General features: G+C 38.8%; 1 protein-coding gene and 1 long non-coding RNA gene across 4 annotated transcripts in view; one reads left to right on the forward strand and one right to left on the reverse strand.

Moving 5' to 3' along the window:
* Positions 1–22,224, reverse strand: part of C8H8orf88 (chromosome 8 C8orf88 homolog) — a 34,575-nt gene extending 12,351 nt beyond the window's left edge. The window contains exons 1-4 of one of the 3 annotated variants that reach the window (XM_008540794.2): positions 21,442–21,915; positions 15,129–15,227; positions 13,437–13,510; positions 6,178–6,253 (exon numbers count right to left, since the gene is read on the reverse strand). In XM_008540794.2, the coding sequence (XP_008539016.1) occupies positions 6,178–6,253; positions 13,437–13,510; positions 15,129–15,201 (223 nt within the window). In that variant the 5' untranslated portion in view covers positions 15,202–15,227; positions 21,442–21,915. Of the gene's footprint in view, positions 1–6,177; positions 6,254–13,436; positions 13,511–15,128; positions 15,228–21,337; positions 21,916–22,063 lie in introns of those variants that run through there. The other 2 variants (XM_070631723.1, XM_070631725.1) reach the window with 2 other exon arrangements.
* The window catches only part of LOC139085242 (uncharacterized), a 29,890-nt gene continuing 26,941 nt past the window's right edge, over positions 21,971–24,919 (forward strand). The window contains exon 1 of the long non-coding RNA XR_011543440.1: positions 21,971–22,721. This is a non-coding gene — a long non-coding RNA (uncharacterized lncRNA). The remainder of the gene's footprint in view (positions 22,722–24,919) is intronic.

Genomic DNA, 24,919 nt, shown 5'->3' on the forward strand with positions numbered 1-24,919 from the left:
GGGCTAACATATATCATATATAAATATGTAATATCTAATATATATACACACCTGTGTGTATATACATGTGTACATATACACATATGTGTATATATGGAGAGAGAGAGAGAGAGAGAAGGGAAGGGAGGAAAGGGAGAGGGGAAGTGGAAAAGAGAGAGAACAGATAAGGGTCTACTATTCAGAACTCTTACAACTCAACAACAAAAAGAAAACAAACCAATTAAAACACAGTCAAAGAATTTGAATAGACCTTTCTCCAAAGAAGAAATACAAATGGCCAACAAGCACATAAAAAGATACTCAAAATCATCAGTCATTAGAGAAATGCAAATCAAAATCACAATGAGATACCACTGCACACTCACTAGGACAGCTATAACAAGAAAAGATCCTAACAAAGATGTCAAGAAATTGGAACCCTCACACGTTGCTACTGGGAATGTAAAATGGTATAGCCATTGTGGAAAACAGTTTGACAGTTCTTCAAAAAGTTAAACATAGAATTATCATATGACATGGAAAGTCTACTCACAGGTATATAGCCAAGAAAAATGAAAATAGGTGTCTACACAGAAGCTTCTACACAAATATTCATAGCAACATTATTCATAATAGCCGAAAAGTAAAAACTACCTAAATGGCCATCAATTGAGAAATAAACAAAATGTGGCACAGCCATACAATGGAATATTATTCAGCCATAAAAAGAAATGAGGTGCTGATACATGCTACACACAGATAAAACTTGAAAATTTTACAATAAATGAAAGAAGCCAGACACAAAAGGTCAGACATTGTATAATTCCATTAAATGAGATGTCCAGAATAAGTAAATACATAAAGACAAAAAGTAGATTAGTGCTTGCCAGTAGCTGGGCAGAGGGGAGAATAAAGACTAACTGCTTAATGGGTGGGAGGCTTCTCTTAGGGTGATAAAAATGTTCTGGAATTAGAGAGTGGTTGCTGCACAATATTGTACTAAAAGCCACTGAACTGTACACTTTAAATGGTTTAAATGGTGAATTTTACTTCAATTAAAAAAAGAAAAAGAGGTGACATCAGCGACCTATAAGAGTGAAGTGTTCCCTTTGTCTCTCCCTACTTTGAACTACAACTAAATAGACATTCACTGACCAATGGAGGAAGCCCGCACAGCACAACAGGACACCTGAAGGACACATGCAGCTATACACCTGAGGGTGGATGGACTGGCCCCCTGGGAAGTGGCAGAGATAGGTGAGCATGCCCTGCTCTCCCTTGGCAGCCCTGTACATGCACATGAATACTTTCCAGCCTGTACAAGTGCCTGGAAAGCAGGAACACACACCAGGGTGACCGTAGGAGGAGGCAGTGGTGACCCTTAGTCCACACTCGTGATCGTTCTCCCAGTAGGGAAGGGGAGCCCACCATGCCCCAGTGCTGCCAAGGAGCGGCCCTAGCTAGGTCCAGTGAGGGAGCCTCACCCACCAAGCACAGCGGCACATGGACTGTAAACAGAGATCACAGCTGATCTAATCACTGGGGCAAGCACACCCCAGGCCAGAGAGAGCACTAACAGTGCTGCTGAGCCCCGAAAGAGGGAACGCGTCCTGGGCAGCTGTGGGAAAAGGCAGTGGCAGCTTTAAGCCAGCTCAGGTTGACTTTCCTGGTGGGGATGGGGAGCCCACCATTCCCCTGTGCCATCAAAAAGCAGCCCTAGCTTGGGTTCAAGGGAGGAAGCCCCGCCCGCCAAGCAGAGAGATCCGCGGACCTCAAGCAGAGACTGCAGCAGATCTATGGCTGGGGCAAACAACCCCGGCCTGTGCGAGCTCAGAGTACTGCTGAGCCCCCAAAGAGGGAACGTGTCCTGGAGGCTGTGGGAAGAGGCAGTGGCAGCTTTTAGCCCACTGGTGATCACTTCCCTGGTGACGAGGGAGAGCCCACTGTGCTGTGAGGCGTCAAAGAGTGGCCCTAGCTCCGTCCAGAAAGGAAGGTGCATCCACCAAGGACAGTCCACACAAGCACGTGAATGAACCCGGGCTGGGGCAAGCAGTCATAATACCCCCACAGTTTCTAGCAGACAGGGTGGGGCCAGAAACTCTCCTCCTGCTTCCCCCTAGCCATAACAGGTGGAATCTGCAAACTAAGAAAACCACAAATGCCCTGACAAAAGATTAGTTTGTCAAACACCATGAGAAACTGCAGAAACAATTCAGACCAGAAGGAAAATGACAATTTCCCAGAAACCAATGCTGAAGACACAGAAATTTACAACGTAAATGACAGAGAATTCAAAATAACCATCATAAGGAAACTCAATAACTTACAAGAAAACACAGAAAGACAATTCAAGGAGCTCAGCAATAAAATGAATCTCTTCGTCAAAGAGATTAAAACTATTTAAAAAAAAATCAAGCAGAAATTCTGGATATGAAAAACACAATTAATGAAATAAAAAATAATCTAGAATCATTAAGAAACAGAACTGATCTTATGGAGGAAAGACAGTCTTCTAGAGGATAAAAATGTAGAAATTCCACAAATGGAGGAGGAGACAGAACTAAGATTTTAAAAAAATGAAGGAATTCTTTGAGAAATATCTGACTCAATTAGGAAAAGCAACATAAAGATTATAGGTATTCCAGAGGAAAAGAGGGAGAAAGGAGCAGAAATCTTGTTCAAAGAAATAATTGCTGAGAACTTCCCAAACCTGAGGATGGCCTCAGATTTAGAGATAAATGAAGCTAGTAGAACGCCCAACTTCATCAACACTAAAAGACCATCTCCAAGGCATATAATAGTAAAAATAGCAAAAGTTAATGATAAAGAAAAAATATTAGGAGCAGCAAGACAGAAGAAAATAACCTACAAAAGAAACTCTATCAGGCTTTCTGCAGATTTCTCGGCAGAAACTCTAGAGGTTAGGAGAAAATGGAATGATATATTCAAAATACTGTACAGCTACATGCAAAAGAATCAAAGTAGACCATTATCTTACACCATACACAAAAATTAACTCAAACGGATTAAAGATTTGAATGTAAGACCTGAAACCATAAAACTCCTAGAAGAAAACATAGGCAGTACACTCTTTGACATTGGTCTTAGCCACATCTTTTCAAATACCATGTCTACTCGGGTAAGGGAAACAAAAGAAAAAGTTAGCAAATGAGACTACATCAGACTAAAAAGCTTCTGCAAAGCAAAGGAAACTATGAACAAAATGGAAAGACAACCACCAACTGGGAGAAAATATTTGCAAATCATTTATCAGACAAGGAGTTGATCTCCAAAATATATAAAGAACTCATACAACTCAACAAAATAAACCACAAACAACTTGATCAAAAAATGGGCAGAGGAGGAGCTGGCCCCATGGCTGAGGGGTTAAGTTCGTGCACTCCATTTTAGTAGCCCAGGGTTTCGCTGGTTCTGATGCTGGGCACAGACACGGCGCCACTCATCAGGCCATGCTGAGGCAGCATCCCACATAGCACAACCAGAGGCACTCACAACTAGAGTACACAACTGTGTACTGGGGGACTTTGTGGGGGAGAAGAAAGAGGAAAAAAAGAAGATTGGCAATACTTGTTAGCTCAGGTGCTAATCATCTTTTTCTTTTGAGGAAGATTAGCCCTGAGCTAACATCTGCTGCCAATTGTTCTCTTTTTTTTTGCTGAGGAAGACTGGCCCTGAGCTAACATTCATGCCCATCTTCCTCTACTTTATATGTGGGATGCCTGCCACAGCGTGGCTTGACAAGTGGTGTGTAAGTCCGCACCTGGGATCCAAACTGGTGAACCCTGGGCTACTGAAGCAGAACATGCAAACTTAACTGCTGCACCACTGAGCCTGCCCCTCAGATGCCAATCTTTAAAAAAAACATGGGCAAAGGATATGAACATACATTTTTCCAACCAAGATATACAGATGGCCAACAGACAGATGAAAAGATGTTCAACGTAACTAATTATTAGAGAAAGGCAAATCAAAACTACAATGAGATATCACCTTACACCAGTCAGAATGGCTACAATTATCAATCAAAAAACAACAAATGCTGGAGTGGATATGGAGAAAAGGGGACACTCATACACTGCTGTTGTGAATGCCAACTCGTGCAGCCAGTGTGGAAAACAGTGCAGAGATTGCTCAAAAAGTTAAAAATAGAAATATCATACAATCCAGCTATCCCACTACTGGGTATTTATCCAAAGAACTTGAAATCAATGATCCAAAGAGATTTATGCATCCCTATGTTAATTGCAGCATTATTCACAATAGCCAAGATGTGGAAACAACCCAAGTGCCCAACTATAGATGAATGGATAAAGAAGATGTGGTATATATATACAATGGAATACTACTCAGCCATAAAAAAGACAAAATCATCCCAATTGCAACAACATATATGGACCTTGAGGGTATGATGTTAAGCGAAATAAGCCAGACAAAGAGAAAGAGAAATACTGCATGATTTCACTCACATGTGGAAGATTAAAAAATACATGGATAAAGAGAACAGATTAGTGGTTACCAGAGGGGAAAGGGGTTGAGGGGGTAGGCAAAGGGGATAAAGGGGCACATATGTATGGTGACGGATAAAAATTAGACTAGTAGGGGTGAGCACGATGTAGTATATTTGGGAATTGCTAAACAATAATGTACACCCAAAATTACACAATGTTATAAACCATTATAATTCCAATAAAATTAATTGGAAAAAAAGAAAAAAGAAACCAAAGAAATGAAAAGGGGCCTCCCAAGCTAATAGGAAAAGTTCATTCCAGGACAACAGCTATACTGCAGTACTGAAGAGCAACTAGTCCATACTGGAATAGAATAATGGAGGAGTCTTCTCTAGGGGGAAAAAAATACCAACTGATATATTTGAACATAAGAAAAATATTACAGATAAGCATGACAGAGTTGTTGGACCATTTGAGGGCAAAAGTTAACAATAGTTACACAGAAAAACAAGGTAAACGTTAGCTCCAGGAAAAGTGATGGATTTCATGAAAAAGAGATATGCACCCCTTGGCTAAGCAACTGTATTTACATAGTCATATAATATGAAGAGTGATACTGCTTCAACTGAAACTTGTGAGGTAACTAGGGGTTGGAGAGGGGAGATAGAAGGGTGAAGAAGTGAGGGGACTGATGTGGAAAATAGAAGTTCTCATTTTCCATCAAGTGGCCACTAATATATCAAAACATGAGAAATTAGGAAACAATTTAAACATTCTATTTAGCAATATGGAGTTAAATACTAGAAGAAAAAGCTAACAGAGTATTTTTATAACTTTTAAACTATTTATATAGATTGAGAACAATCTGGAAACTAAATTAATAAATAATTTTTATTTTATTAAAGAATAGCTGGTGTGGGAGAGACTATTGGTTCTCCTCAAGAGCAGTTCTTCCCTTCTGCTTCAGTAATAGAATTAGACAGCTGCATAGCTAAAGCTTACATTTTCCAGTCTGCTTTGTACAGCGTGTCTAAATTCCAGCCAATGAGATATTAAATGGAAGTGATATACGTAACTTCTCTGTCATACTTTTAAGGAGAATTTCCTTCCCCCTTACTTCCTTCTTTATGGCTCTAGTTAGCGGACATGATGGCTGGAGCAGAGGCATTCATCTTGGGCAATGAGATAGGAGCCACGTATTAAATAGGGCAAAGCAATAAGACAGTATAATACTGACACAGTAGCAACTTCACAGAGAGGAATGAGTACATTAGCTCAAAACTTTACATGATATAGAATATATAGAAATTAACTTCCATCTTGTTTAAGCCAGTGTTATTATGGTCTCTCCTTTAGAGCAGTCAAACCTACAGCCTGACTAAAAGTTTACAGCTAAGCAAATATTACCTTTACATGAATGCTAAGACTCTCCTATGAAATTTGAGAATTACGGCAAAAATTTACCATGTTTTTGTTTTTTGGGTTTTTTTTGCTGAGGAAGATTCACCCTGAGCTAACATCTATTGCCAATCTTCCTCTTTCTGCTTGAGAGAGATTTTCCCTAAGCTAATATCTATGTCAGTCTTGTACTATTTTGTATGTGGGTCACCACCACAGCATGGCTGCCAACTAGTGGTGTAGGTCTGCACCCAGGAACTGAACTCAGGTTGCCAGAGTGGAGCACACTGAACTTAACCACTATGCCACAGGGCCAGCACCCCAAATTTACCTTTTTTAACTGGAGACTGATGTTGCTGTTGTTCATTAAGACCTTGAGAAAAGGCTTGCATTCCATTCGTCTTACACTGTTACGAGAAGAAGAAAATACGACTTTTAATTAGAGTTTAAAAATTTTATATAAGCATTTTTTTTTTTTTACCAACCAAAAGTATTTTCCAAAACAATCAAAGTATTAGCCAAGGCATATTTTTGGCCTAAAGGATAAGCAACCTTATAAGTATGCTTATTAAAAGCAAGAAAAACATCTTTTGAAAAACATTCACATATACCTATAACTATTTTTATCATGTTATAATTATTTTTGGAAGGGAACATAAGGGGCTGGCCCCACAGCCAAGTGGGTAAGTTTGTGCACTCCACTTCAGCAGCCCAGGGTTCGCTGGTTCAGATCCTGGGCGCAGACCTACATACTGCTCATCAAGCCATGCTGTGGAGGCATCCCACATAGAAGAACTAGAATGACCTACAACTAGGAAATACATCTATGTCCTGGGGCTTTGGGGAGAAAAAAAAAGAGCAATGTTGGCAACTGATGTTAGCTCAGGGCCAATCTTTCTCACCAATTAAAAAACAAAAGAGTGCAAACATAAATCCAAAGGTGAATTATATGATCCTAAAGATAAATAATTCCAAAGTAATTAAAAATAGATTTTAATTTATGAAAATAACAGATATTTATTCAAAAAATCTTCAATAATACTACTACAGTTTTTACTTCTTTTGATCTCATGTAAAGTAGATCCTGATGTCTGCTTATAAGCATATGGACTGTTTCACCCAACACCTTGGAAATAGAAGAAATAAGAAAGAATTGCTTCATCCAATGAGGCAAAGAGAGAGCAGAAACACTGACAGAGCTCAAAGTCCTGAGGAGAGTGAGGCCTTAGCTCAGTTTTCCAGTACTACTTACAGGACCATCTTTAGTATGAGATTGGCTAAACTAATCTGATGATGTTTCTAAAAACCACTTTTTAACTAACTTCTCTTCATCTGATTCCATGCTCACCAAGAAATATTCTGAATTACAATTTAGCTTACCATAAATCTCCCTAGAGCAGAAAATATACTAGTGGAACCAATAAGAAAATACTAGAGCCCATGACAGAATTTCTCCTCATAAAATAACAGGTTTTCTGATTCTACAAATCAGTTTCACAAACTTGGTCAGTACGATCTACCCCTAAGAAATGATCTTCTCTTATGCTGAAAAAAGTCAGTTTGCAAAAAGCAGTCCAGACCTTGGACTATGGTAATTCACTAAGGTAACTGTCTTTGGAGGGATCTATCCTGAAGAAGGAACATCTCTGCTGCATCAGTCACTGTTATTAGCAAGCTGTAGCCCATTCCTTAAATATCTGCAAACTCTGCCAAGGTAACTCTACCTAAGTCAGAGGATTAATTATCTAACCTTATGACACAGTGAAGAGTAATGAGGTAATTCTACACTACTGAGATGTCAGAATTAAGTTATCAGAAAAAAGGGAAATTTTAGCAGAATTGTTAAATTTTTAAGTAGAGGAGAAAAAAAATAGCAAAGTGCCAAAGATTTTAGTTCTCTAAAGTTCTTCTTGACTGTTAAATTTAACTATAAGATGAATTATATGGACCTTTTTGAAAATTAATTTCTTAAGTTTGAAAATTTCAGCAGAAGCACACTTCACTATCTTTGTAACACCTACTTAAATACAAGACCTAAAATTAAACTCAAAAGTAAACTGTAATCCCCAAAAAATCAAGAAAAACTCCCTTTTTAACATGTATCAGCAAGAATAAAATACTTAGAAATAAATTAGAGCAAGGAAGTGAAATATCTGCACATGGAAAATTGTAAGACACTGATTAAAGAATTTGAAGACATATATAAATGGAAAGATATCCCATCTTGTGTTCATAGATTGGAAGAATATTGTCAAAATGTTCATACTGGGGCTGGCCCGATGGCGCAGCAGTTAAGTTCAAATGCTCTGCTTTGGTGGCCAGGGGTTCACTGGTTCGGATCCCGGGTACAGACATGGCACCACATGGCAGGCCACGCTGTCGCAGGCATCCCACATATAAAGTAGAGGAGGATGGGCATGGATGTTAGCTCAGGGCCAGTCTTCCTCAGCAAAAAGAGGAGGATTGGCAGCAGATGTTAGCCCAGGGCTTATCTTCCTCAAAAAAAAAAGTGTCCATACTACCCAAAGCAATCTATGGATTTCATGCAATCCCCATCAAAATTCTAATAGCATTTTTCACAGGGGCTGGCCTGGTGGTGCAGTGGTTAAGTTCACATGTTCCGCTTCTCGGCAGCCCAATGTTCGCCAGTTTGGATTGCAGGTGCAGACATGATACTGCTTGGCACGCCATGCTGTGGCAGGCATCCCACATATAAAGTAGAGGAAGATGGGTACAGATGTTAGCTGAGGGCCAGTCTTCCTCAGCGAAAAGAGGAGGATTGGCAGCAGTTAGCTCAGGGCTAACCTTCCTCAAAAGAAAAAAAAGCACAACAAAACAAAATTCTAATAGAATTTTTCAGAGAAATACAAAAAACAATCCTAAAATTTGTATGGAAACACAAAAGACCCCAAGTAGCCAAAGTAATCTTGAGTAAGAAGAACAAAGCTAAAGGCATCACGTTTCCTGATTTCAAACTATATGACAAAGCTATAATAAAACAGTACGGTACTGGCATAAAAACAGACACACAGACCAATGAAACAGAACAGACAACCTAGAAATAAAACCACCCATATATATTCAACTAATCTTTAACAAGGGAGCCAAGAATACACAATGGAGAAGGGATAGTCTCTTCAAAAACTACTGTTGAGAAAACTGGATATCCACATGCAAAAGAATGAAATTGGACCTTTATCTTACACTATACCCAAAACTGAACTCAAAATGGATTAAAAACTAATACAAGACCTGAAACCATGATACTCCTAGAAGAAAACAAGAAAAAATCTCCTTGACGTTAGTCGTGGCAATGACTTTTTAGATATGACACCAAAAGGACAAGCATCAAAAGCAAAATTATTAAGTGGGGACAACATCAAACTAAAAAGTTTTTGCAAAGCAAAAGAAAAGAAGCAACAAAATGAAAAGAAAAACCTACAGAATGATAGAAAATATCTGCAAACTATCTATCTGATAAGGGGTTAATATTTCAAATACAAGGAACTTACACAACTCAATAGCAAAAAACAAATAATCTGATTTAATAATGGGCAGAGGACCTGAATAAACATTTTTCCAGAGAAGACATACAAATGGCCAAGATGGAACATGGAAAGATGTTCAACATTACTAATCATCAGGGTAATACAAATAAAAACTACAATGAGATATCACCTCACATCTGTTAGGATGGCTATCATCAAAAAGACAAGAAAGGGGCCGGCCTGGTGGTACAGTGGTTAAGTTTCCACATTCCGCTTCAGCAGCCTGGGGTTGGCCAGTGCGGATCCTGGCTGTGGACATGGCACTGCTTGGCAAGCCATGCTGTGGCAGGCATCCCACATATAAAGTAAAGGAAGATGGGCATGGATGTTAGCTCAGGGCGAGTCTTCCTCAGGAAAAAAGAGGAGGATTGGCAGCCGATGTTAGCTCAGGGCTAATCTTCCTCAAAAAAAAAGACAAGACATAATAAACGCTCCCTCCAGCCCAAAGGAGAAGCTGAACTCTAAGCCAACTGCCAGCCACATGAGTGCTCCATTTGGCCATCCAGTCAAGCCTTAAAATTACTCCAGTCCTAGATGCTATCTGACTGCAATCACATTACTAAACTGAAGTGAGAAATGGCCACCTGAGCCCAGTCAGCCCACAGAGCCATGAAAGATAATAATAAGCTATTATTTTAAGTCAAACTTTTAAAACTACTTTATTATGTGGTAATAATGAAAAACAGAGGGTAAAAGAAATTGTTCAGACACAAGAAAGATAACACAAGACAGAACGTGGATTAACACAAAGAAATTAAGAGTGCTGGAAATGGAGTAAATGAAGGTAAAATAAATTCCATTCTTTTTAAAAAAAATTATTTTAAAACATAACACATGAAAGCAAAAATAGTAGCAATGTATTGTGTATTTATAGTACAAACTAAAGTAGGAGTGACATCAGCATCATGGCGGAGTGAACTTGCCTGGGACTCTCTCCCCTCCAACACACAACAAAGAGGAGCAAACATATTCCAAAGGAAAATACCCTAACAGCACGAAAATCCTTGGAGAGTCACGCTGGCCCCACAACAGAGGGCCAAGAGGCTGGAGCCCCCCTCGGAGGAACTGGAACAGGGGTAAGGGAGAACTTTGCTCCCTCCCATGAAGGCTGCAGTTGCTGCCCTGGGAGGCTCCCTGAGAGAAGGAGAGGGGAAGGGGCCACTTCCACAAGATCACCCAGGACTCCCTGGGCCCCTTACAGCCTCAAGAGAGGCCCTCTAACAGGTGAAAGCTTTCATGTGGGGTGACCTCATCAAACCAAGACCCCAGGAGACCAGATAGCAACAGCTGATCAGGAAACCCAGGACTGCACTCAGGAGAAAGCGCCCCTCCCCCAAGCTGTGCTGCGCCATTTACACCAAAGGCAGAGGGCTTAGAATACATGGCTCTCGCCCCCCCAGCCAGTGGCGACAGGCTGTAACTGCAACTGAATAATATCAGAATAAGGAAGAGTCAACCTTCCAACAACAGGCACTACATCAAATCTCCAGACCAGAGAGAAAACGACAAGCACCCGGAACTCAGCCCCGAGGACACAGAGATAAGTGAACTAAACAACAATGAATTCAAAATAGCTATTATCAAAAAACTCAATGAGGTAAAAGACAATATAGAGAAACAATTCAACAAATTCAGGAGCTACTTCACAAAAGAGATTGAAACTATAAAAAAGAATCAATCAGAAATATTAGAGATGAAAGACAAAATGGAAGACATAAAACAAAATACGAGTTCCCTGAATGTTCATGTGGACACGAGAGAGGAGCGAATCAGCATAATCAAAGATAGACATGTTGAAATGCTCCAGACAGAGGAGGAGAGAGAACTAAGACTAAGAAGAAATGAAGAAAATCTCCAAGAAATATCCAACGCAATGAGGAAGTGCAACATAAGAATTATGGGTATTCCAGAAGGTGAAGAGAAGGAAAATGGAGCAGAAAGCATGTTCAGAGAAATAATAGCAGAGAACTTCCCAAATCTAGGGAAAGAGAGGGAAATATGTGTGGAAGAAGCTTCCAGATCTCCTAGATTTGTCAATGTAAAAAGACCTACTACAAGGCATACAGTAGTAAAACCAGCAAAAATGAATGACAAAGAAAGAATACTCAGGGCAGCAAGGCAGAAGAAAATAACCTACAAAGGAACCCCTATCAGATTTTCAGCAGATTTCTCTGCAGAAACCTTACAAGCTAGGAGAGAATGGAATGACATATTCAAAACCTTAAAAGATAAAAATCTTCAGCCAAAAATACTCTATCGAGGAAAACTATCCTTCAGATATGAAGGAGAAATTAAAACTTTCCCAGACAAACAAAAGCTAAGGGACTTCAAGCCATGAGATCCCCCCTACAAGAAATCCTCAAGAAGGCCCTCATACCTGAAAAAAGGAAAAAAGGGAGAAAGGGATCACAAAACACAGTGTAAGGAGACAAACAGAGAGACACAATCAGAATAGGACAGCAAATATTCAACCATAGCATTAGGCTAAAGGGAAGGAAAACACCAAAAACAAAGACAGTCTTGTCACTTTAACCACAAACTCACAACACGAGTTGGAATAAGATATGAGAACAATAACTTAGGAGGGGAAGAAGAAAGGGACTGAATCAGTTTACACTAAGGAAATAAGAGGCCATCAGAAAATGGACTATGCTATACATGAGATTCTGAATACAAACTTCAGGGTAGCCTCTAAACTACAGTACAAGCTAAAGTAAAATTATTACCATAATAGAGGAAGAATGGGAGAGAAGACTCTACAAAATAGCTACAAGATCTAATAAGTGAGTTTAACAAGGTCAATATACAAAAATCAACAGTACTTCTGTATCCTAGCAACCAACATGTGGAACTTGAAATTTACAAAAAATATAACGTATCAAAAAGTATGAAATGCTTATAAATTCGACAAAAGATATTCAATACTCCTATGCTGGAAAATACAAAGCACGGAGAGAGATGTCATGGTCATGGATCAGAAGACTCAATATTGTTAAGATGTGAATTCTTCTCAAACTTATCTTTAGACTCATTGAAAATTCCATTAAGCTTTTTGTAGAAATTGACAAGCTTACTTAAAACTTACATGGAAATGAAAAGGACCAAGAATAGCCTAGACAAATTTGAAAAAGAATAAAGTTAGTGAACTTTCACTAACTGATTTCAAGACTTATCATGAAGCTACAGTAGTCTGTAAAGTGTAATGCTGAAAAAAAGATAGACACACAGGGAATCTAATGTACAGCATGGTGACTACAGTTAACAATACTATAACCTATACTTGAAAGTTGCTAAGAGAGTAAATCTTAAAAGTTCTCAACATAACAACAACAACAACAACAAAATGATAATTATGTAAAATGAAGAATGTGTTAACTAAACTCATTGTGGTAAACATTTCACAACATATGTATGCATCAAAGCATCACATTCTACACCTTAAACTTACACGATGTTATATGTCAATTATATCTCAATAAAGCTGGAAAATAGACATATAAATCAACAGAACATAATAGAGTCTAGAAATAATTCACACATGTATGATACACTGATTTTCAACAAACTCTTACAATTCAATGATAAAAAGACAACCCAAATTCTAAAAACACACAAAAGATTTGAACACTATGAAAAACAAATATACAGACGGCAAATAAGTCCATGATAAGATGCTCAATCTCATTAATCATTAGGAAAATGCAAATTGAAAATATAAGATCCCACTACTCACACTAAAATGGTTAAAAATAAAAAGATTAAGCATACCAAGAGTTGGCGAGGCTATGAAGTAACTGCAACTATCACACACTACTGGCGGGAAGGCAAGATGGTACAACAGCTTTGGAAAACATTTTGGCAGTTTCTTATAAAGCTACACAAATGTATATGACCCATAAATTCCACTCCTGGATATTGTGTGTACATCCACACAAAGACTTGAACACACACACTGAGCATAGTACCTGGCATACAATAGCCATCTAACAAATGTACTTTCTATTCTGTAATACTTCATTTTATTATAATTTCTAAGACTTACTCTGCTAACTCCACTTTGTAAGCACTGAGTGTTACATGGATATTCATTTTGAAAGTTGAAAGGGAATACTGCTCCTGTTAGGAGAGAAAAAACGAAAACTATTTTAAATATCCATGACTTCAATAGATGATATAATATCACCTAAAAACCCTAAGTATCCAGGATGTTCTAGGCACTGTTCAGAAATGTTTTCTGATAGTTCATTTATGCAAACCTATGAAATGTCAGCCACTGTTTTAGCAGACAGGTAAATAAGCATGAAAAGAGTTCAGAAATAAAGGAGTTCATAGTCTATTTTAAAAGACAAGCTCATAAATAATGACTATAATAAAAATAAATAAGTTGTACGAGAGCTATAGAGAAGATACTAGAGGACAGCAGAGTGAGCTTTGGTGTATCAAGGCAGGCTTCACCAAAGGAAGTAATTCAATCTGGGTCGTCAATAAAAAGTAGATTTCTTTGGGGAACATGAGTTGGCCAGGGAGTATGAAAGTATGTTGAGAAAGGCCAAAATTAATTTCTGATTTACTAAACTTTTCTGCCTAATAAACCCCTACTCCTGTCAGGATCTTAAGATCATACAATTAAATGAGAGACCAAGACTACCTGCCCACCTCCATGTACCCTTGTAATAGCATTGGAAGGAAAGGATCAGTGAAAAACTGAATCTGTACAGATGAGGGAGGGAGGGGTGCTGTCAAAGGCTGCTGACAGGAAGTAGCTGCTGAGGATGGCTTTATATCCTTTCCTTTAGGATAAAATCTGAAAGTTGACCTTACACAACTGCTTCTTCAATGTAGAAGGATACTGCAACAGCAATGCTAAGCTAAGGTCCAGAAGACCCATTAAATTCATTTGTCTGTCCTAAGTGACAGCCATCTTCAGAGGAAACATGACCAAAGTGGAGACAATCTTCCTTGTAGGAAGCAAGAATGGGAGAACAAATGGAGGATGAAGAATTGGCACCATTTCTACCTTTCTGCTTCATCTTTGCACTCAAAAAAAAGGGCTTTTTCCTTTTTTCTAAGTAGCCAGTTATCAGTTCAACACATGGACTAAAGAAAATTTAAATAGAAATTTAAATATCACCTAAGTTAGAATATAGAGGCCATTCTGGCAACAAGTATTGAAAAGAATAAAAAGGCCAATATTCCAATTTCAGAATTAAATACCAAGTATTTCAAGAATTTGTCCAAAAGATTAGTTTTAGGGGCAAAAGAAAATTTTTTAATTTACAAGTTTTTTTGTTTAGATTTCTTGAAATTCGATTATATGTTCCAGCTTAAGCAGAGCCCTAATCTGTTTTATTTTGATCTTTTTTTTTTTAAAGGCTAATTCTCTCTCAAGCATGATTGCTCTGGAATGATCATAATAAAAAGGCACAATTTGCACTGACAGTATCATTCTGAGTAGAGGCCAGTTAACCATGAAAATGAGACATGAAAAAAATACACAGTTGCTCTCAGGCAAGAGCTAGTCTTCCTACCTTTGCTGGTCTGGTAGACTATGGACTGGTAAACTATTAAGAATCCTTTTCTTGGTAATACTTTTAAATTCTTCAAACAGAGATGATTAGTTTTCATTACTTCTTTAAATATCTACCTTAATTAACTTATGTATTATTTAGCTTTTCAAATACTAACTAGCCATTAAATAATTAATATTTAAAGACGCGTACCCTAGATTACTCACCAGGGGGAGAGGTCAGATGACGAACAGGTCTTGCTGGTTGAAGCGGTTTACCAATCAATTTTTTGGTTTCCATTATCACAAAGACCTTGAGGTTCCATACTTTAGGAGGGAGGGAAAAATACATTTTTAACTTTTGGACAAGATAATCATATACACAAATAACCAAAACATTCATTTGAAGATATTTATCTTATAGGTTAAGGTGGAAAATACAAACAGAAGCATTTAAAATAATATACCACAAGCTCAGACCCCTTTATAGCATCTGTCAAAACTGAACATCCTCTCTTTAAGACACTCTCCTCCCTTATCTCCCCTCTTTTCTTTTGGTTTCCTATTTCTTTAAGGGCCTCTTCTAACTTCCTTAGCTAACTCCTCTTCTTTTCTCCAATTAAATTTACAAATTCTTCCAAATTGGCTTTGGTCCTCTTAGCTAACGTCATCTATTTTCATGATTGCAACTACCTATCTACATGATGAATATGCCCCACATCATAATCAGTCTCTAATTTCTGTCCAATCTACTTCCAAAATATCTCTCAAATCTATATTGTTCACTTACACCACTAGTCTTTTAGTGCCATAGTAGTTCATAATTCATCTCCCTGATCACCCCCTAATCTGATTTAAATATTCCCTCTCCCTATGTTCCTGGGACACAGTAAATATGCCCACATCATGGCATTTAGAGAACACTGTACTAGACTACAATGGCCGATTTATTTGTTTTCCATACTAGGCAAAAGTGAGGAACAATATTTTCATTCACCCTGCGTCCCCTGCAACAAACACAGTACCTGGAGGGAATCCAAAGCAGGTTCAAAACAAGTATTTTCTAAACAAATGAGTGAATACAGGCTCTTTTCTCTCCAAACCATGATCCCTTTACACACCACACCTGCTTAAAAAACTTTAGTTCCGCAACATCTCCTGGATTATTAATAATAGAAACAGGAGCCAACATCAATGTGTCATGCATACGAAACCATTTACTTAGCTTATATTATTTAATATTCAGAGGAACTGTATAAATTAGGCACTATTAATAGCTAGAGCTCAGGTCTCAGGTCAGCCTACCCGGCTTCATGTCATGGCTCCACTACCTAGTTATATAAGTATGGAAAACAACAGCCTCTACCTCCTAGGTTTGATGTGAAGACTAAACAACACAATCTGTATAAAGCATTAGCACAATGCCTAATACAGACAAACAGTTGAATAAATGTTAGCTTTATTATTTTTTAATCCTAATTTTATAGATAAGGCTTAGAGAAATTATGTAACTTGCTCAAGGTCATGAGTCTAGCAAGTGATGGATGGCTATGCTCATGCTCATGCCCATGCTTTGGTAGACACTCTACAATCAAGCTAGCCCCGACCTCCTTTTCCATCCCACACCCAGGCAGAACTATCCAAGTTCTGGTTAAGTACCCTTACATGCTCACAAAGCACCCCTGTGTCCTCTTCCAATGTGGTACTTATGGCACTAGTTACAATTACCTATTATCTGACCATTAAATTACAGCTCTATCATTCAGGTATATCTCCAGTGTCTAGCACAGAGTGTGGAACACAGTGGATGTTCAATTAATTATTGAACCTATAAGTGTTATTTTGTATCATCATATATCTGGACATTCAAGCGCTCTGTTTGGAGTTCCCTCACTCTCCCTGCTGCTCTTCTCCCAAATTGTTATTCATCCTTCAAGATTAAGGTCAGGTTCTTGTTACTTCCCTGGAAAATACCCTCGTGTCTCAACAGTAACATTAAATAATTTATGTGAAATTCTCTAGTTCCTTTCAAATAGTTGGTAGTAAAATAATAATAATGATAACAATAATAATAATTTCTCTTTGCTCCTCAACTGGTCCCTACCATATTTAGTCTACTAATTTTTCTGAAATGTATCACAGTAAATCTATTACATGCTTATTTGATTAGACTGAGTTAGCTGAGGCCAAAAACACGAGATCTTATTTATCTTTGTATCCCAGTACCTGCAACATAATTAGTTTTACTAAATAAATCTATAACTTTAAATACCCCCTAAATATAACTAAAATCTTCGAAGGCATGAATGGGACACAGCTTTCCAAGTTTTCACGCCTATCATAATAAAGCCAAAAGTAAAACTCCACCTGACTTTGCACCTGCTCATCTAGAAACAATTGTAACCACGTGATCTTAAGCAGATCTTTACTCTGACTGTTTTTTACCTAAGTATACTAAGTATACTTTTTATACCTAAGTATAAAACAGGGTTACTAACTCCCTTCTAGCTCCAAAGAAAAGATTTCACCTATTTTTAAAAATGCTTTTGGACATACTTCAAATGTTAAAATCACAAATTTATAAATAACCTCTCAAAGTTAGTAATGATAACCAAGCACAAAATAGTTTCTTTTTCCTGAAGTTTGGAGATAAGAAAGCCAGTACTGCACGTTAATACCCATCTAACTTTGTAATGTATCTGTTAACTGGTTTTTCAACATGGCTGTTAACCTTATAAACAAACCTAAGGCTGTCTGTACTTGCTGGCAACACAACCAGGATATAATAGAAAGCAAAAAAAGCTATAAGCGTAGATAGCAAAAAAAAAAACACTTCAAACAAATATTTATTGGATATTTTCTATGTGGAAGGAAATATTTTATATAAGGACCAAAAAGCAATCTAACATTGCATTCTTTAATGTTTATCCTAGCCTTTTTAATTAGGACCCTAATAGTAGTATGTAGTAACTTTCCATCCTGTTCCCCATATGAAACTAGTGAAGCAGAACACAATAGACTACTTTGGTACACACTTTGTTTTTCATTGCTCAGCTGAAATTGAGTTGGTAGGCTGTAAAGTCTTTTCCAGTTGCTGGGCAATGCAAATCCACAGTATTCAAATTAGGGATTTTCAGGAGTTGAGGAGTTACAGAACTATTGTATGATTTTGTAACACAAGTAAATAAAGAAAAAATAGGAAATTTTTTAGTACCACTTATCCTTCCAATTTGTAGTAGGAAAACCACAACAAGGACTCCAGATATATAAATCCACATCAGTTAAGGAAATTAGAAAAGATGGTAGCACTACTTTTCTTTTTAAATTATGCCTGCATAGAGACACTGACATTATAAGGAATAAGTTTGGGATGCATACTATATAACAGCATCACGTCTTAAACAGCATTACGTCTTATTAATGGAAAAGGCATTTACAATAAGTAATTATTATTGTAAAACTGATCCACAGGACCGTAATCTATGAAGGACAGAACTCCACAAACCAAAGGCTAATTCTCAGTTTAGCTTGAAAATCATAAAGACTCAACAGAACCACAAAGTCGGTATGTAAAACAACTTCAATCTTAAACTCTAATGTCTGCTTCACTCACTGAACATAGAGCTCCGCAAGTGTCCTTTGAAGCTACTAGTACTACGTAGGGCGAGCATTTATGATACCAACTGTCACAAAGGACAACACTTGCAAAGAAACGGAATCCTACCTACAACACTGGGTAATAAATAGTGGGCTTATCATAAAGTTGTCTTTTAAAATATGAATATATAGTTTTGTCGTATAAATACTTTTTAAAGGACATTTTGATCCAATATCTCAAAAAATTAATTTTATTAATACATGCTGAGAAATGGTTACTGAATAAAAATTTTTTTTTCAAGTTTACACCTATTTAACAAATCATCTTAAAAGGCCAAGTGGTATGAATAGAATATTGCTCTGCAAGTCAGGAAACTTAAGGGTAGTTGCTATTCTACATGTAGTAATACTAACTCTATCTTAGGTTTTCTTTTCTGTTTAAAAAAAAAATTGAACTAAATATGAATCCTAAAAACCCACCAATTCTGAAATTATAAATTAACCTAGAATTTTCTAAAATATAGTAGAATGAGATAATAAGCATATACACTGACCAATTGGGTCACAATCTTATTACCCAACATATACTATTTTTTTTAAATTAAAATTCCATTTTTCTTTAGGGGGCCAGCCCCGTGGCTGAGTGGTTAAGTTGGCGCACTCCGTTCAGTGACCCAGGGTTTCGCTGGTTCAGATTCTGGACACGGACATGGCACCACGTGTCAGGCCACACTGAGGCGGTGTCCCACATTTCACAACTAAAAGGACCCACCAGTAAAATATACAACTGTGTGCTGGGGGGACTTTGGGAGAAAAAGCAGAAAAAAAAAATTGGCAACAGTTGTTAGCTCAGGTGCTAATCTTTAAAAAAACAAACAAAAAAACTCCATTTTTTCAGGTCCTACTACATGCTAAATGCTTTATATATATTATTTCATTTAATTCTGAACCATATATTAACTGTTATAGAAAATCATTATTAGTTACTTTAAAGATGAGAAACCTGACACACAAAAATAAGAGACATGCTCAAGTTCACATAGTTAATAATTGGTAGAAATGAGGATTTGACCATAAGTTCATGCCCTTGTGTCTAAACTTGCATGTTTGGTAAGTAAAACTATTCCATGTGGACATTGATAGCATGGGTAAAAAAAAAAAAATGAGAAGGGACATGTATATATAAAGCCTTGCTGAATAAATTGGTATGTATCAATAATTTCCATTTCCTCAATTTATAATTTTTCTTAGAATACTAAATAAATTATGGTATTACTATGTTTTCTTCATTCTGTAGACAAGGTACACTGTTATATTAATCATAGGTCACAACATAAGAAACATATTATGTACTATTTACAAGCTGGGTACTATACTTAAAACTTGCAACTTAAATTTTTTATTTCTTTAGAAAGTGCTGATGGTTCTGCTGCAATTAAGAAATGAGATCATATAAAATTAAGGAAATAAGCTAAGAGAAGAAGTAAAAAACCATGATTTTATCCACCTCATGTATATTTCCCATATAATAACTACATAGGATTTAATCTCAATTTTCGACTTCAAAATATTACTTTTACAAAGTTCGGATTCCTTGACACCAAATGCTGCTTGTTACTAACAGCACATACTGATAAACTGATAGATGAAAAGTAACACAGAGGAAATACAAGGGAGTAAGAGATAAACCAATTATGACTTACACAATGAATGACATTTTATATTCCTCAAATTACATTGCTGTATTCAGGAAAAATTAAAACTAAAATATCAAAGTTATAAGGTGAGAGTGTTCCATCATATTTTCCATTTCATGCCTTCTCTTTACAACTGACCAAAAAAAAATTTTTCTCTGTGAAGCATCTTTCAATACAAACAAAATTTAACACTTAGGTGGGATGAAACTGTCCAAGTAACAGGTGTTTATGGTTATAGTAACTGATGTAACTGTCCCTTTTTGTAGCTTTGCCTAAAATACCAGCAATTAAAGACTTTTGAGGGCCAGCTCTATGGCCGAGTGGTTAAGTTCGCGTGCTCTGCTGCTGCAGCCCAGGGTTCGGATCCTGGGCGTGGACATGGCATCGCTCGTCAGGCCACGCTGAGGCGGCGTCCCACATCCCACAACTAGAAGGACCTGCAACTAAGATATACAACTATGTACAGGGGGGGTTTGGGGAGATAAAGCAGGGAAAAAAAAAAAAAAGACTGGCAACAGTTGTTAACCCAGGTGCCAATCTTTAAAAAAAATTAAAAATAAAAGACTTTTGATAAAAAAAAAATCGTTGTTATACACCTGAAACTAATGTTATGTCAATTACATCTCAATTGTTTTAAAATGGCATATCCTTACATATAAGTGGAACATCTTCGAATATGTTCATTAACCATTTGACTTTTTTCTGTGAGTTAACCATACATGTTTTCTGGTTCTTTTTTTTCCCACTGGCTTTTCTTTTCTTGTTGAATATCATCTCATGTAATTATTAATTATTTATTGTATTAACAAAAACTACAATAACGAAGGGAAAAACCTGTCAACCGAAATCAGCAGGGATGATGCCAGGGCACGGGGGACAAAAAATCTGCAAACCATCCCACCACCCAGAACCAGGTCCTGGCACAGAGGGCTAGGTCCTTCCTTTTTTTGGCGTTTTGCTGGGTTTTGTTTTACCATCCCCTCAGCAGTGTAACTGCCCCTCGGCCGCTTGCTCCTCGCCGGGTTTTCCCACACCAGCCGCCACCCCTTCCCTCCGACGTGCCCGCTCCTTTAGCGCTCGACGACCCACGGTGGGGACCCTGACTGATTTGTCCCGACCAACTCCAGTGCTTCTCTCCCTCACCTCAACTTTCCCGACGTCTGGCCTCGGAGACGCTGCCCACCCGCCACCTCACACACCGGAGCCCGACTTCTGCCCCAGTGTGGCCCGTCCTCCCAGCCACCTACCGCCTCAAGATCTGGGAGGATTTCGGGCAGCAGCGTAGCCGCGCTCAGCCCAGACGCGGCGGCCGAGCGCCCCGCTGCCCGTCGGGGAACGGCTCCCGCCGCGCGTCCGCTCGCGGCCTGTGGCGGGGGCGGCCGGGGCGGCGGCGGCGGGGGCGGGGCCTGCGGCGGCTCCGAGGGGCGTGAGGCGGGAGCGGGGCGGGGCCTCGGGCGCCGGGCCCCGCGCGCGGTCGCAACCCCCCAGGCCAGAACCGTTAAACCGGCGGCGCGCGGTTCCCGAGGATGCTGGGCGCGTGGGGCGGGCGGAGCCGCGCGTCGTCGGAGGGGGCCACGAGCGGCCTCTCCGAGAAGCTGGCTGGCTCGCCCTGGACGGGGCGCGCCCGCATGAACAGGCTTCGGCTGCCCTGCTTGCCCGAGGACGGGGAGGCGCGAGGCGAGCGGCCTGTGCGGGGCGGCGGCGGGCTCCAGGCAGCGTCTGTGAGCTAGGCCACCCGCGCGCTGACGCCGGAGGCCCTCGCGCGTCAGAGCGGCCAGTGGCCCGGCGGCGCGGGCCTCTGCCCCGCGGGGGAGTCCGGGCCGTGCTAGCGTCCGCACTGTCGGGGCGAGGGGTGTGAGAAACGGTTACCAGCAAGCAGTAATACGTTGTCCCACACAGATTGCCGTCCTGAAGGGAAGAAAATCAGTTGAGGCAACTCCATCCGAATCTGAATCCTTTATTTTCGATCTTCACCTTTATTCTTTTACTCATTTTTTCACTGTTGTCTTGGAGTGTCCCCCCGGGTGCCATCACCACCTAGGGGACGTGGGCGGCGGTACAGTTCCTGCCATCCCTGGGCTTGCAGTCTGCTGGGCCCCGGGGCTAGTAAACAATTCTGTGGGCCGGGCGAAGTACTGTGACAGAGGAACTGGTTTAGATTGGGAGCACAGTACAAGGAATGCTCAAGTTGACCCTTAGGCCTAGAATATGGGAGAAGTTTTCAGAGCAGCTGAGGCTTGGTTTGTTGCAGTTGGCTGGGGTAAGAAGGCAAGAATGAAGAGGAGGAGGTGGAAAGGGAAAAGGAAACTTGTACAGTATAGAGTAGCTGTAGTTGGGAAAACAGTGGGGAAATGAAACAGGAGAGGTGGACATGAATCCAATTTTCAATCTTTTATAACGTCTTTTTGAACATTTGGAAGACCATTCTGACAGCAATATCGAGGGTGGATTTTTGCAGGAGTGGAAGATACAGCAATATTAAGCAGGCTACAACAAAGCTTCCTTGGAGGTGTTTGCAATAACTCCGGTAAGAAATGATGTATGAGATAAGTAAGTAATGAAGAAAGGATAGATCTGAGAGATGTTGCTGAAGTGAAATCAACAGAATGTAATGACAGATTGGAGGGAGTGAATGAGAAGAGAATCTAGGGTGACTCTTGGATTTCTGACTTGGGTGAACAAGTGACTAGGTGGTGGTGACATAGGGTAGGGAATACAAGAGGCAGAAGAGGTTTGGGGAGGGAAATGAGTTCAGAATGGGCCTTGTAAACATAAGATTATAATAGGATATTTAAGTTGAGGTATCCAAACAGCTGTTTTATATATATACACAGAAAATATATATCCATACATATATAACATACATGCACATATATATCAGAGGAATAGGTAAATTGGAACATTAGGAAAGGGGTGTTGATTAAGAAAACTTACACATTCCAGAAAGAAGTATTTAGAAAGAGAACTCAGAATGCAAGTAACCTCCAAAGGAGGCTGTGTAAAGGTGAGGAAAGCTTGTCTACAGTGGGCTAACTGAAGACGAGATGCCACTCTGAAAAGGGATCATTTATGCTAGGCTTGAAGGCTGATATAGAACAGGCAAAAAGTCTTTAGGTAAAAGGAACTATAGATATTAATGCCCTGGGGTGAGAAAAAACAGTTTGGCTTATTTCAGAAACATGTAAGACCAGTTATGGCTAGCTACAGAGAGCAAGAAGAGAATATTGAAGATGAGTTTGAAGAGATGGGAAAAGCTGAAATCCTACAGTGTTTTGTGGGCTTCACAAAGGCGGTTTAATTTTATTATAAGAGCAATGGGAAGCATTGACGGGTTTAAGTTGGGGAGTAATATGATAGGATTTACCATTTAAAAAGGTGTGGAGTTTCACAAGCACTTCATGCATAGTCAAGTTATTGCTAGCCATTTAGGTGTAGAAATGGCTTTCAGGAACACTCCCACCTCCCACTGAGACAATTTATCTGGCATCACAGACTAAAGTGCAGGGTGAGAGGAGGTGTCATGATAAGAACATGTCTTGTGGCATGGGGCACCAGAAGTCAGTGAACAATTGAGTCAATAAATCCTTCCAACCCCCAGATGTAGAAAATTGTAAGTACAGGATTCAGTTCTCATCAATCTAGTCAAAACAGAAGTTTCTTCTTCAGGAATGTATTTAACAATGTAACATATACAATTATATGTACATCATACAATAAAATTATTTTGTACCTATTACTACATGAAATCAATGGAAATTATTATGACAAAAAAGTGAGTTGGTGGGGCTGGCCCTGTGGCATAGTGGTTAAGTTCAGAGCACTCCATTTCAGTGGCCCGGGTTCACAGGTTCGGATCCTAGGTATGGACCTACACCACTTGTCAGCCATGCTCTGGCAGCAACCCACATATAAAGTGGAGGAAGATTGGCACAGATGTTAGCTCAGAGCTAATCTTCCTCAAGCAAAAAAAAAAAAAAAAAGAAGATTGGCAACAGATGTTAGCTCAGGATTTATCTTCCTCAGCAAAAAAAACAAAAAAAGTGAATTGGAAGAAAAAAAAATTTTCAGATCAAACCAAAATCAGTAATCTATTGACAGGAAGAGATAAATTTTAAATAGAAGTGATAGACTCCTAAATTTTTTGATAATCAGTTGATGAAGAAGGATGAACCATATAAACACACTGAAACTTTAAAAAAATCCTTGTTGATTTGGCAAGAAATATTGGCATCTACAAGAATAATCTAGAACTCATAATACACCTCTACAACAAGAGCCTTGACAACAGGTTAATGAGCAATTTAAAGAGCATTTAAGGTTAATCACACTGCCCAAGAAAACTTGAAATGTCCTAAAATCATAGAACTCACATAAGAAACTCATAACAGGTTTCTCCAAATTTAACAATACTAAAAATTGGCATGTTATTACTAATCGAGTTGTGTGACTGAAATTAGCTTTTTAAAATTTCAATAATAACAAATAAATTTTGATTAACTATACTAGAGAAAATACCAAATTATTTATTCTCACAAAGAAAATGCATTACAAAATTGCTGTCAAATAAAGAGGCAATCAAAAAATATAAAACTAAAAATGCAGGGAAAATATAGGGGTAATTCAGGTAGTTAATTAAAAATATTTTTAAAGATTTTCTGATATTTGTGGCATTTGTTAGGTTTTTAAAATTTGTAATTTGTTGTCATTGCATTGCTTTTCTAATTC

Source organism: Equus przewalskii, chromosome 8, assembly GCF_037783145.1.
Source record: "Equus przewalskii isolate Varuska chromosome 8, EquPr2, whole genome shotgun sequence".
Lineage (NCBI taxonomy): Eukaryota > Metazoa > Chordata > Mammalia > Perissodactyla > Equidae > Equus > Equus przewalskii.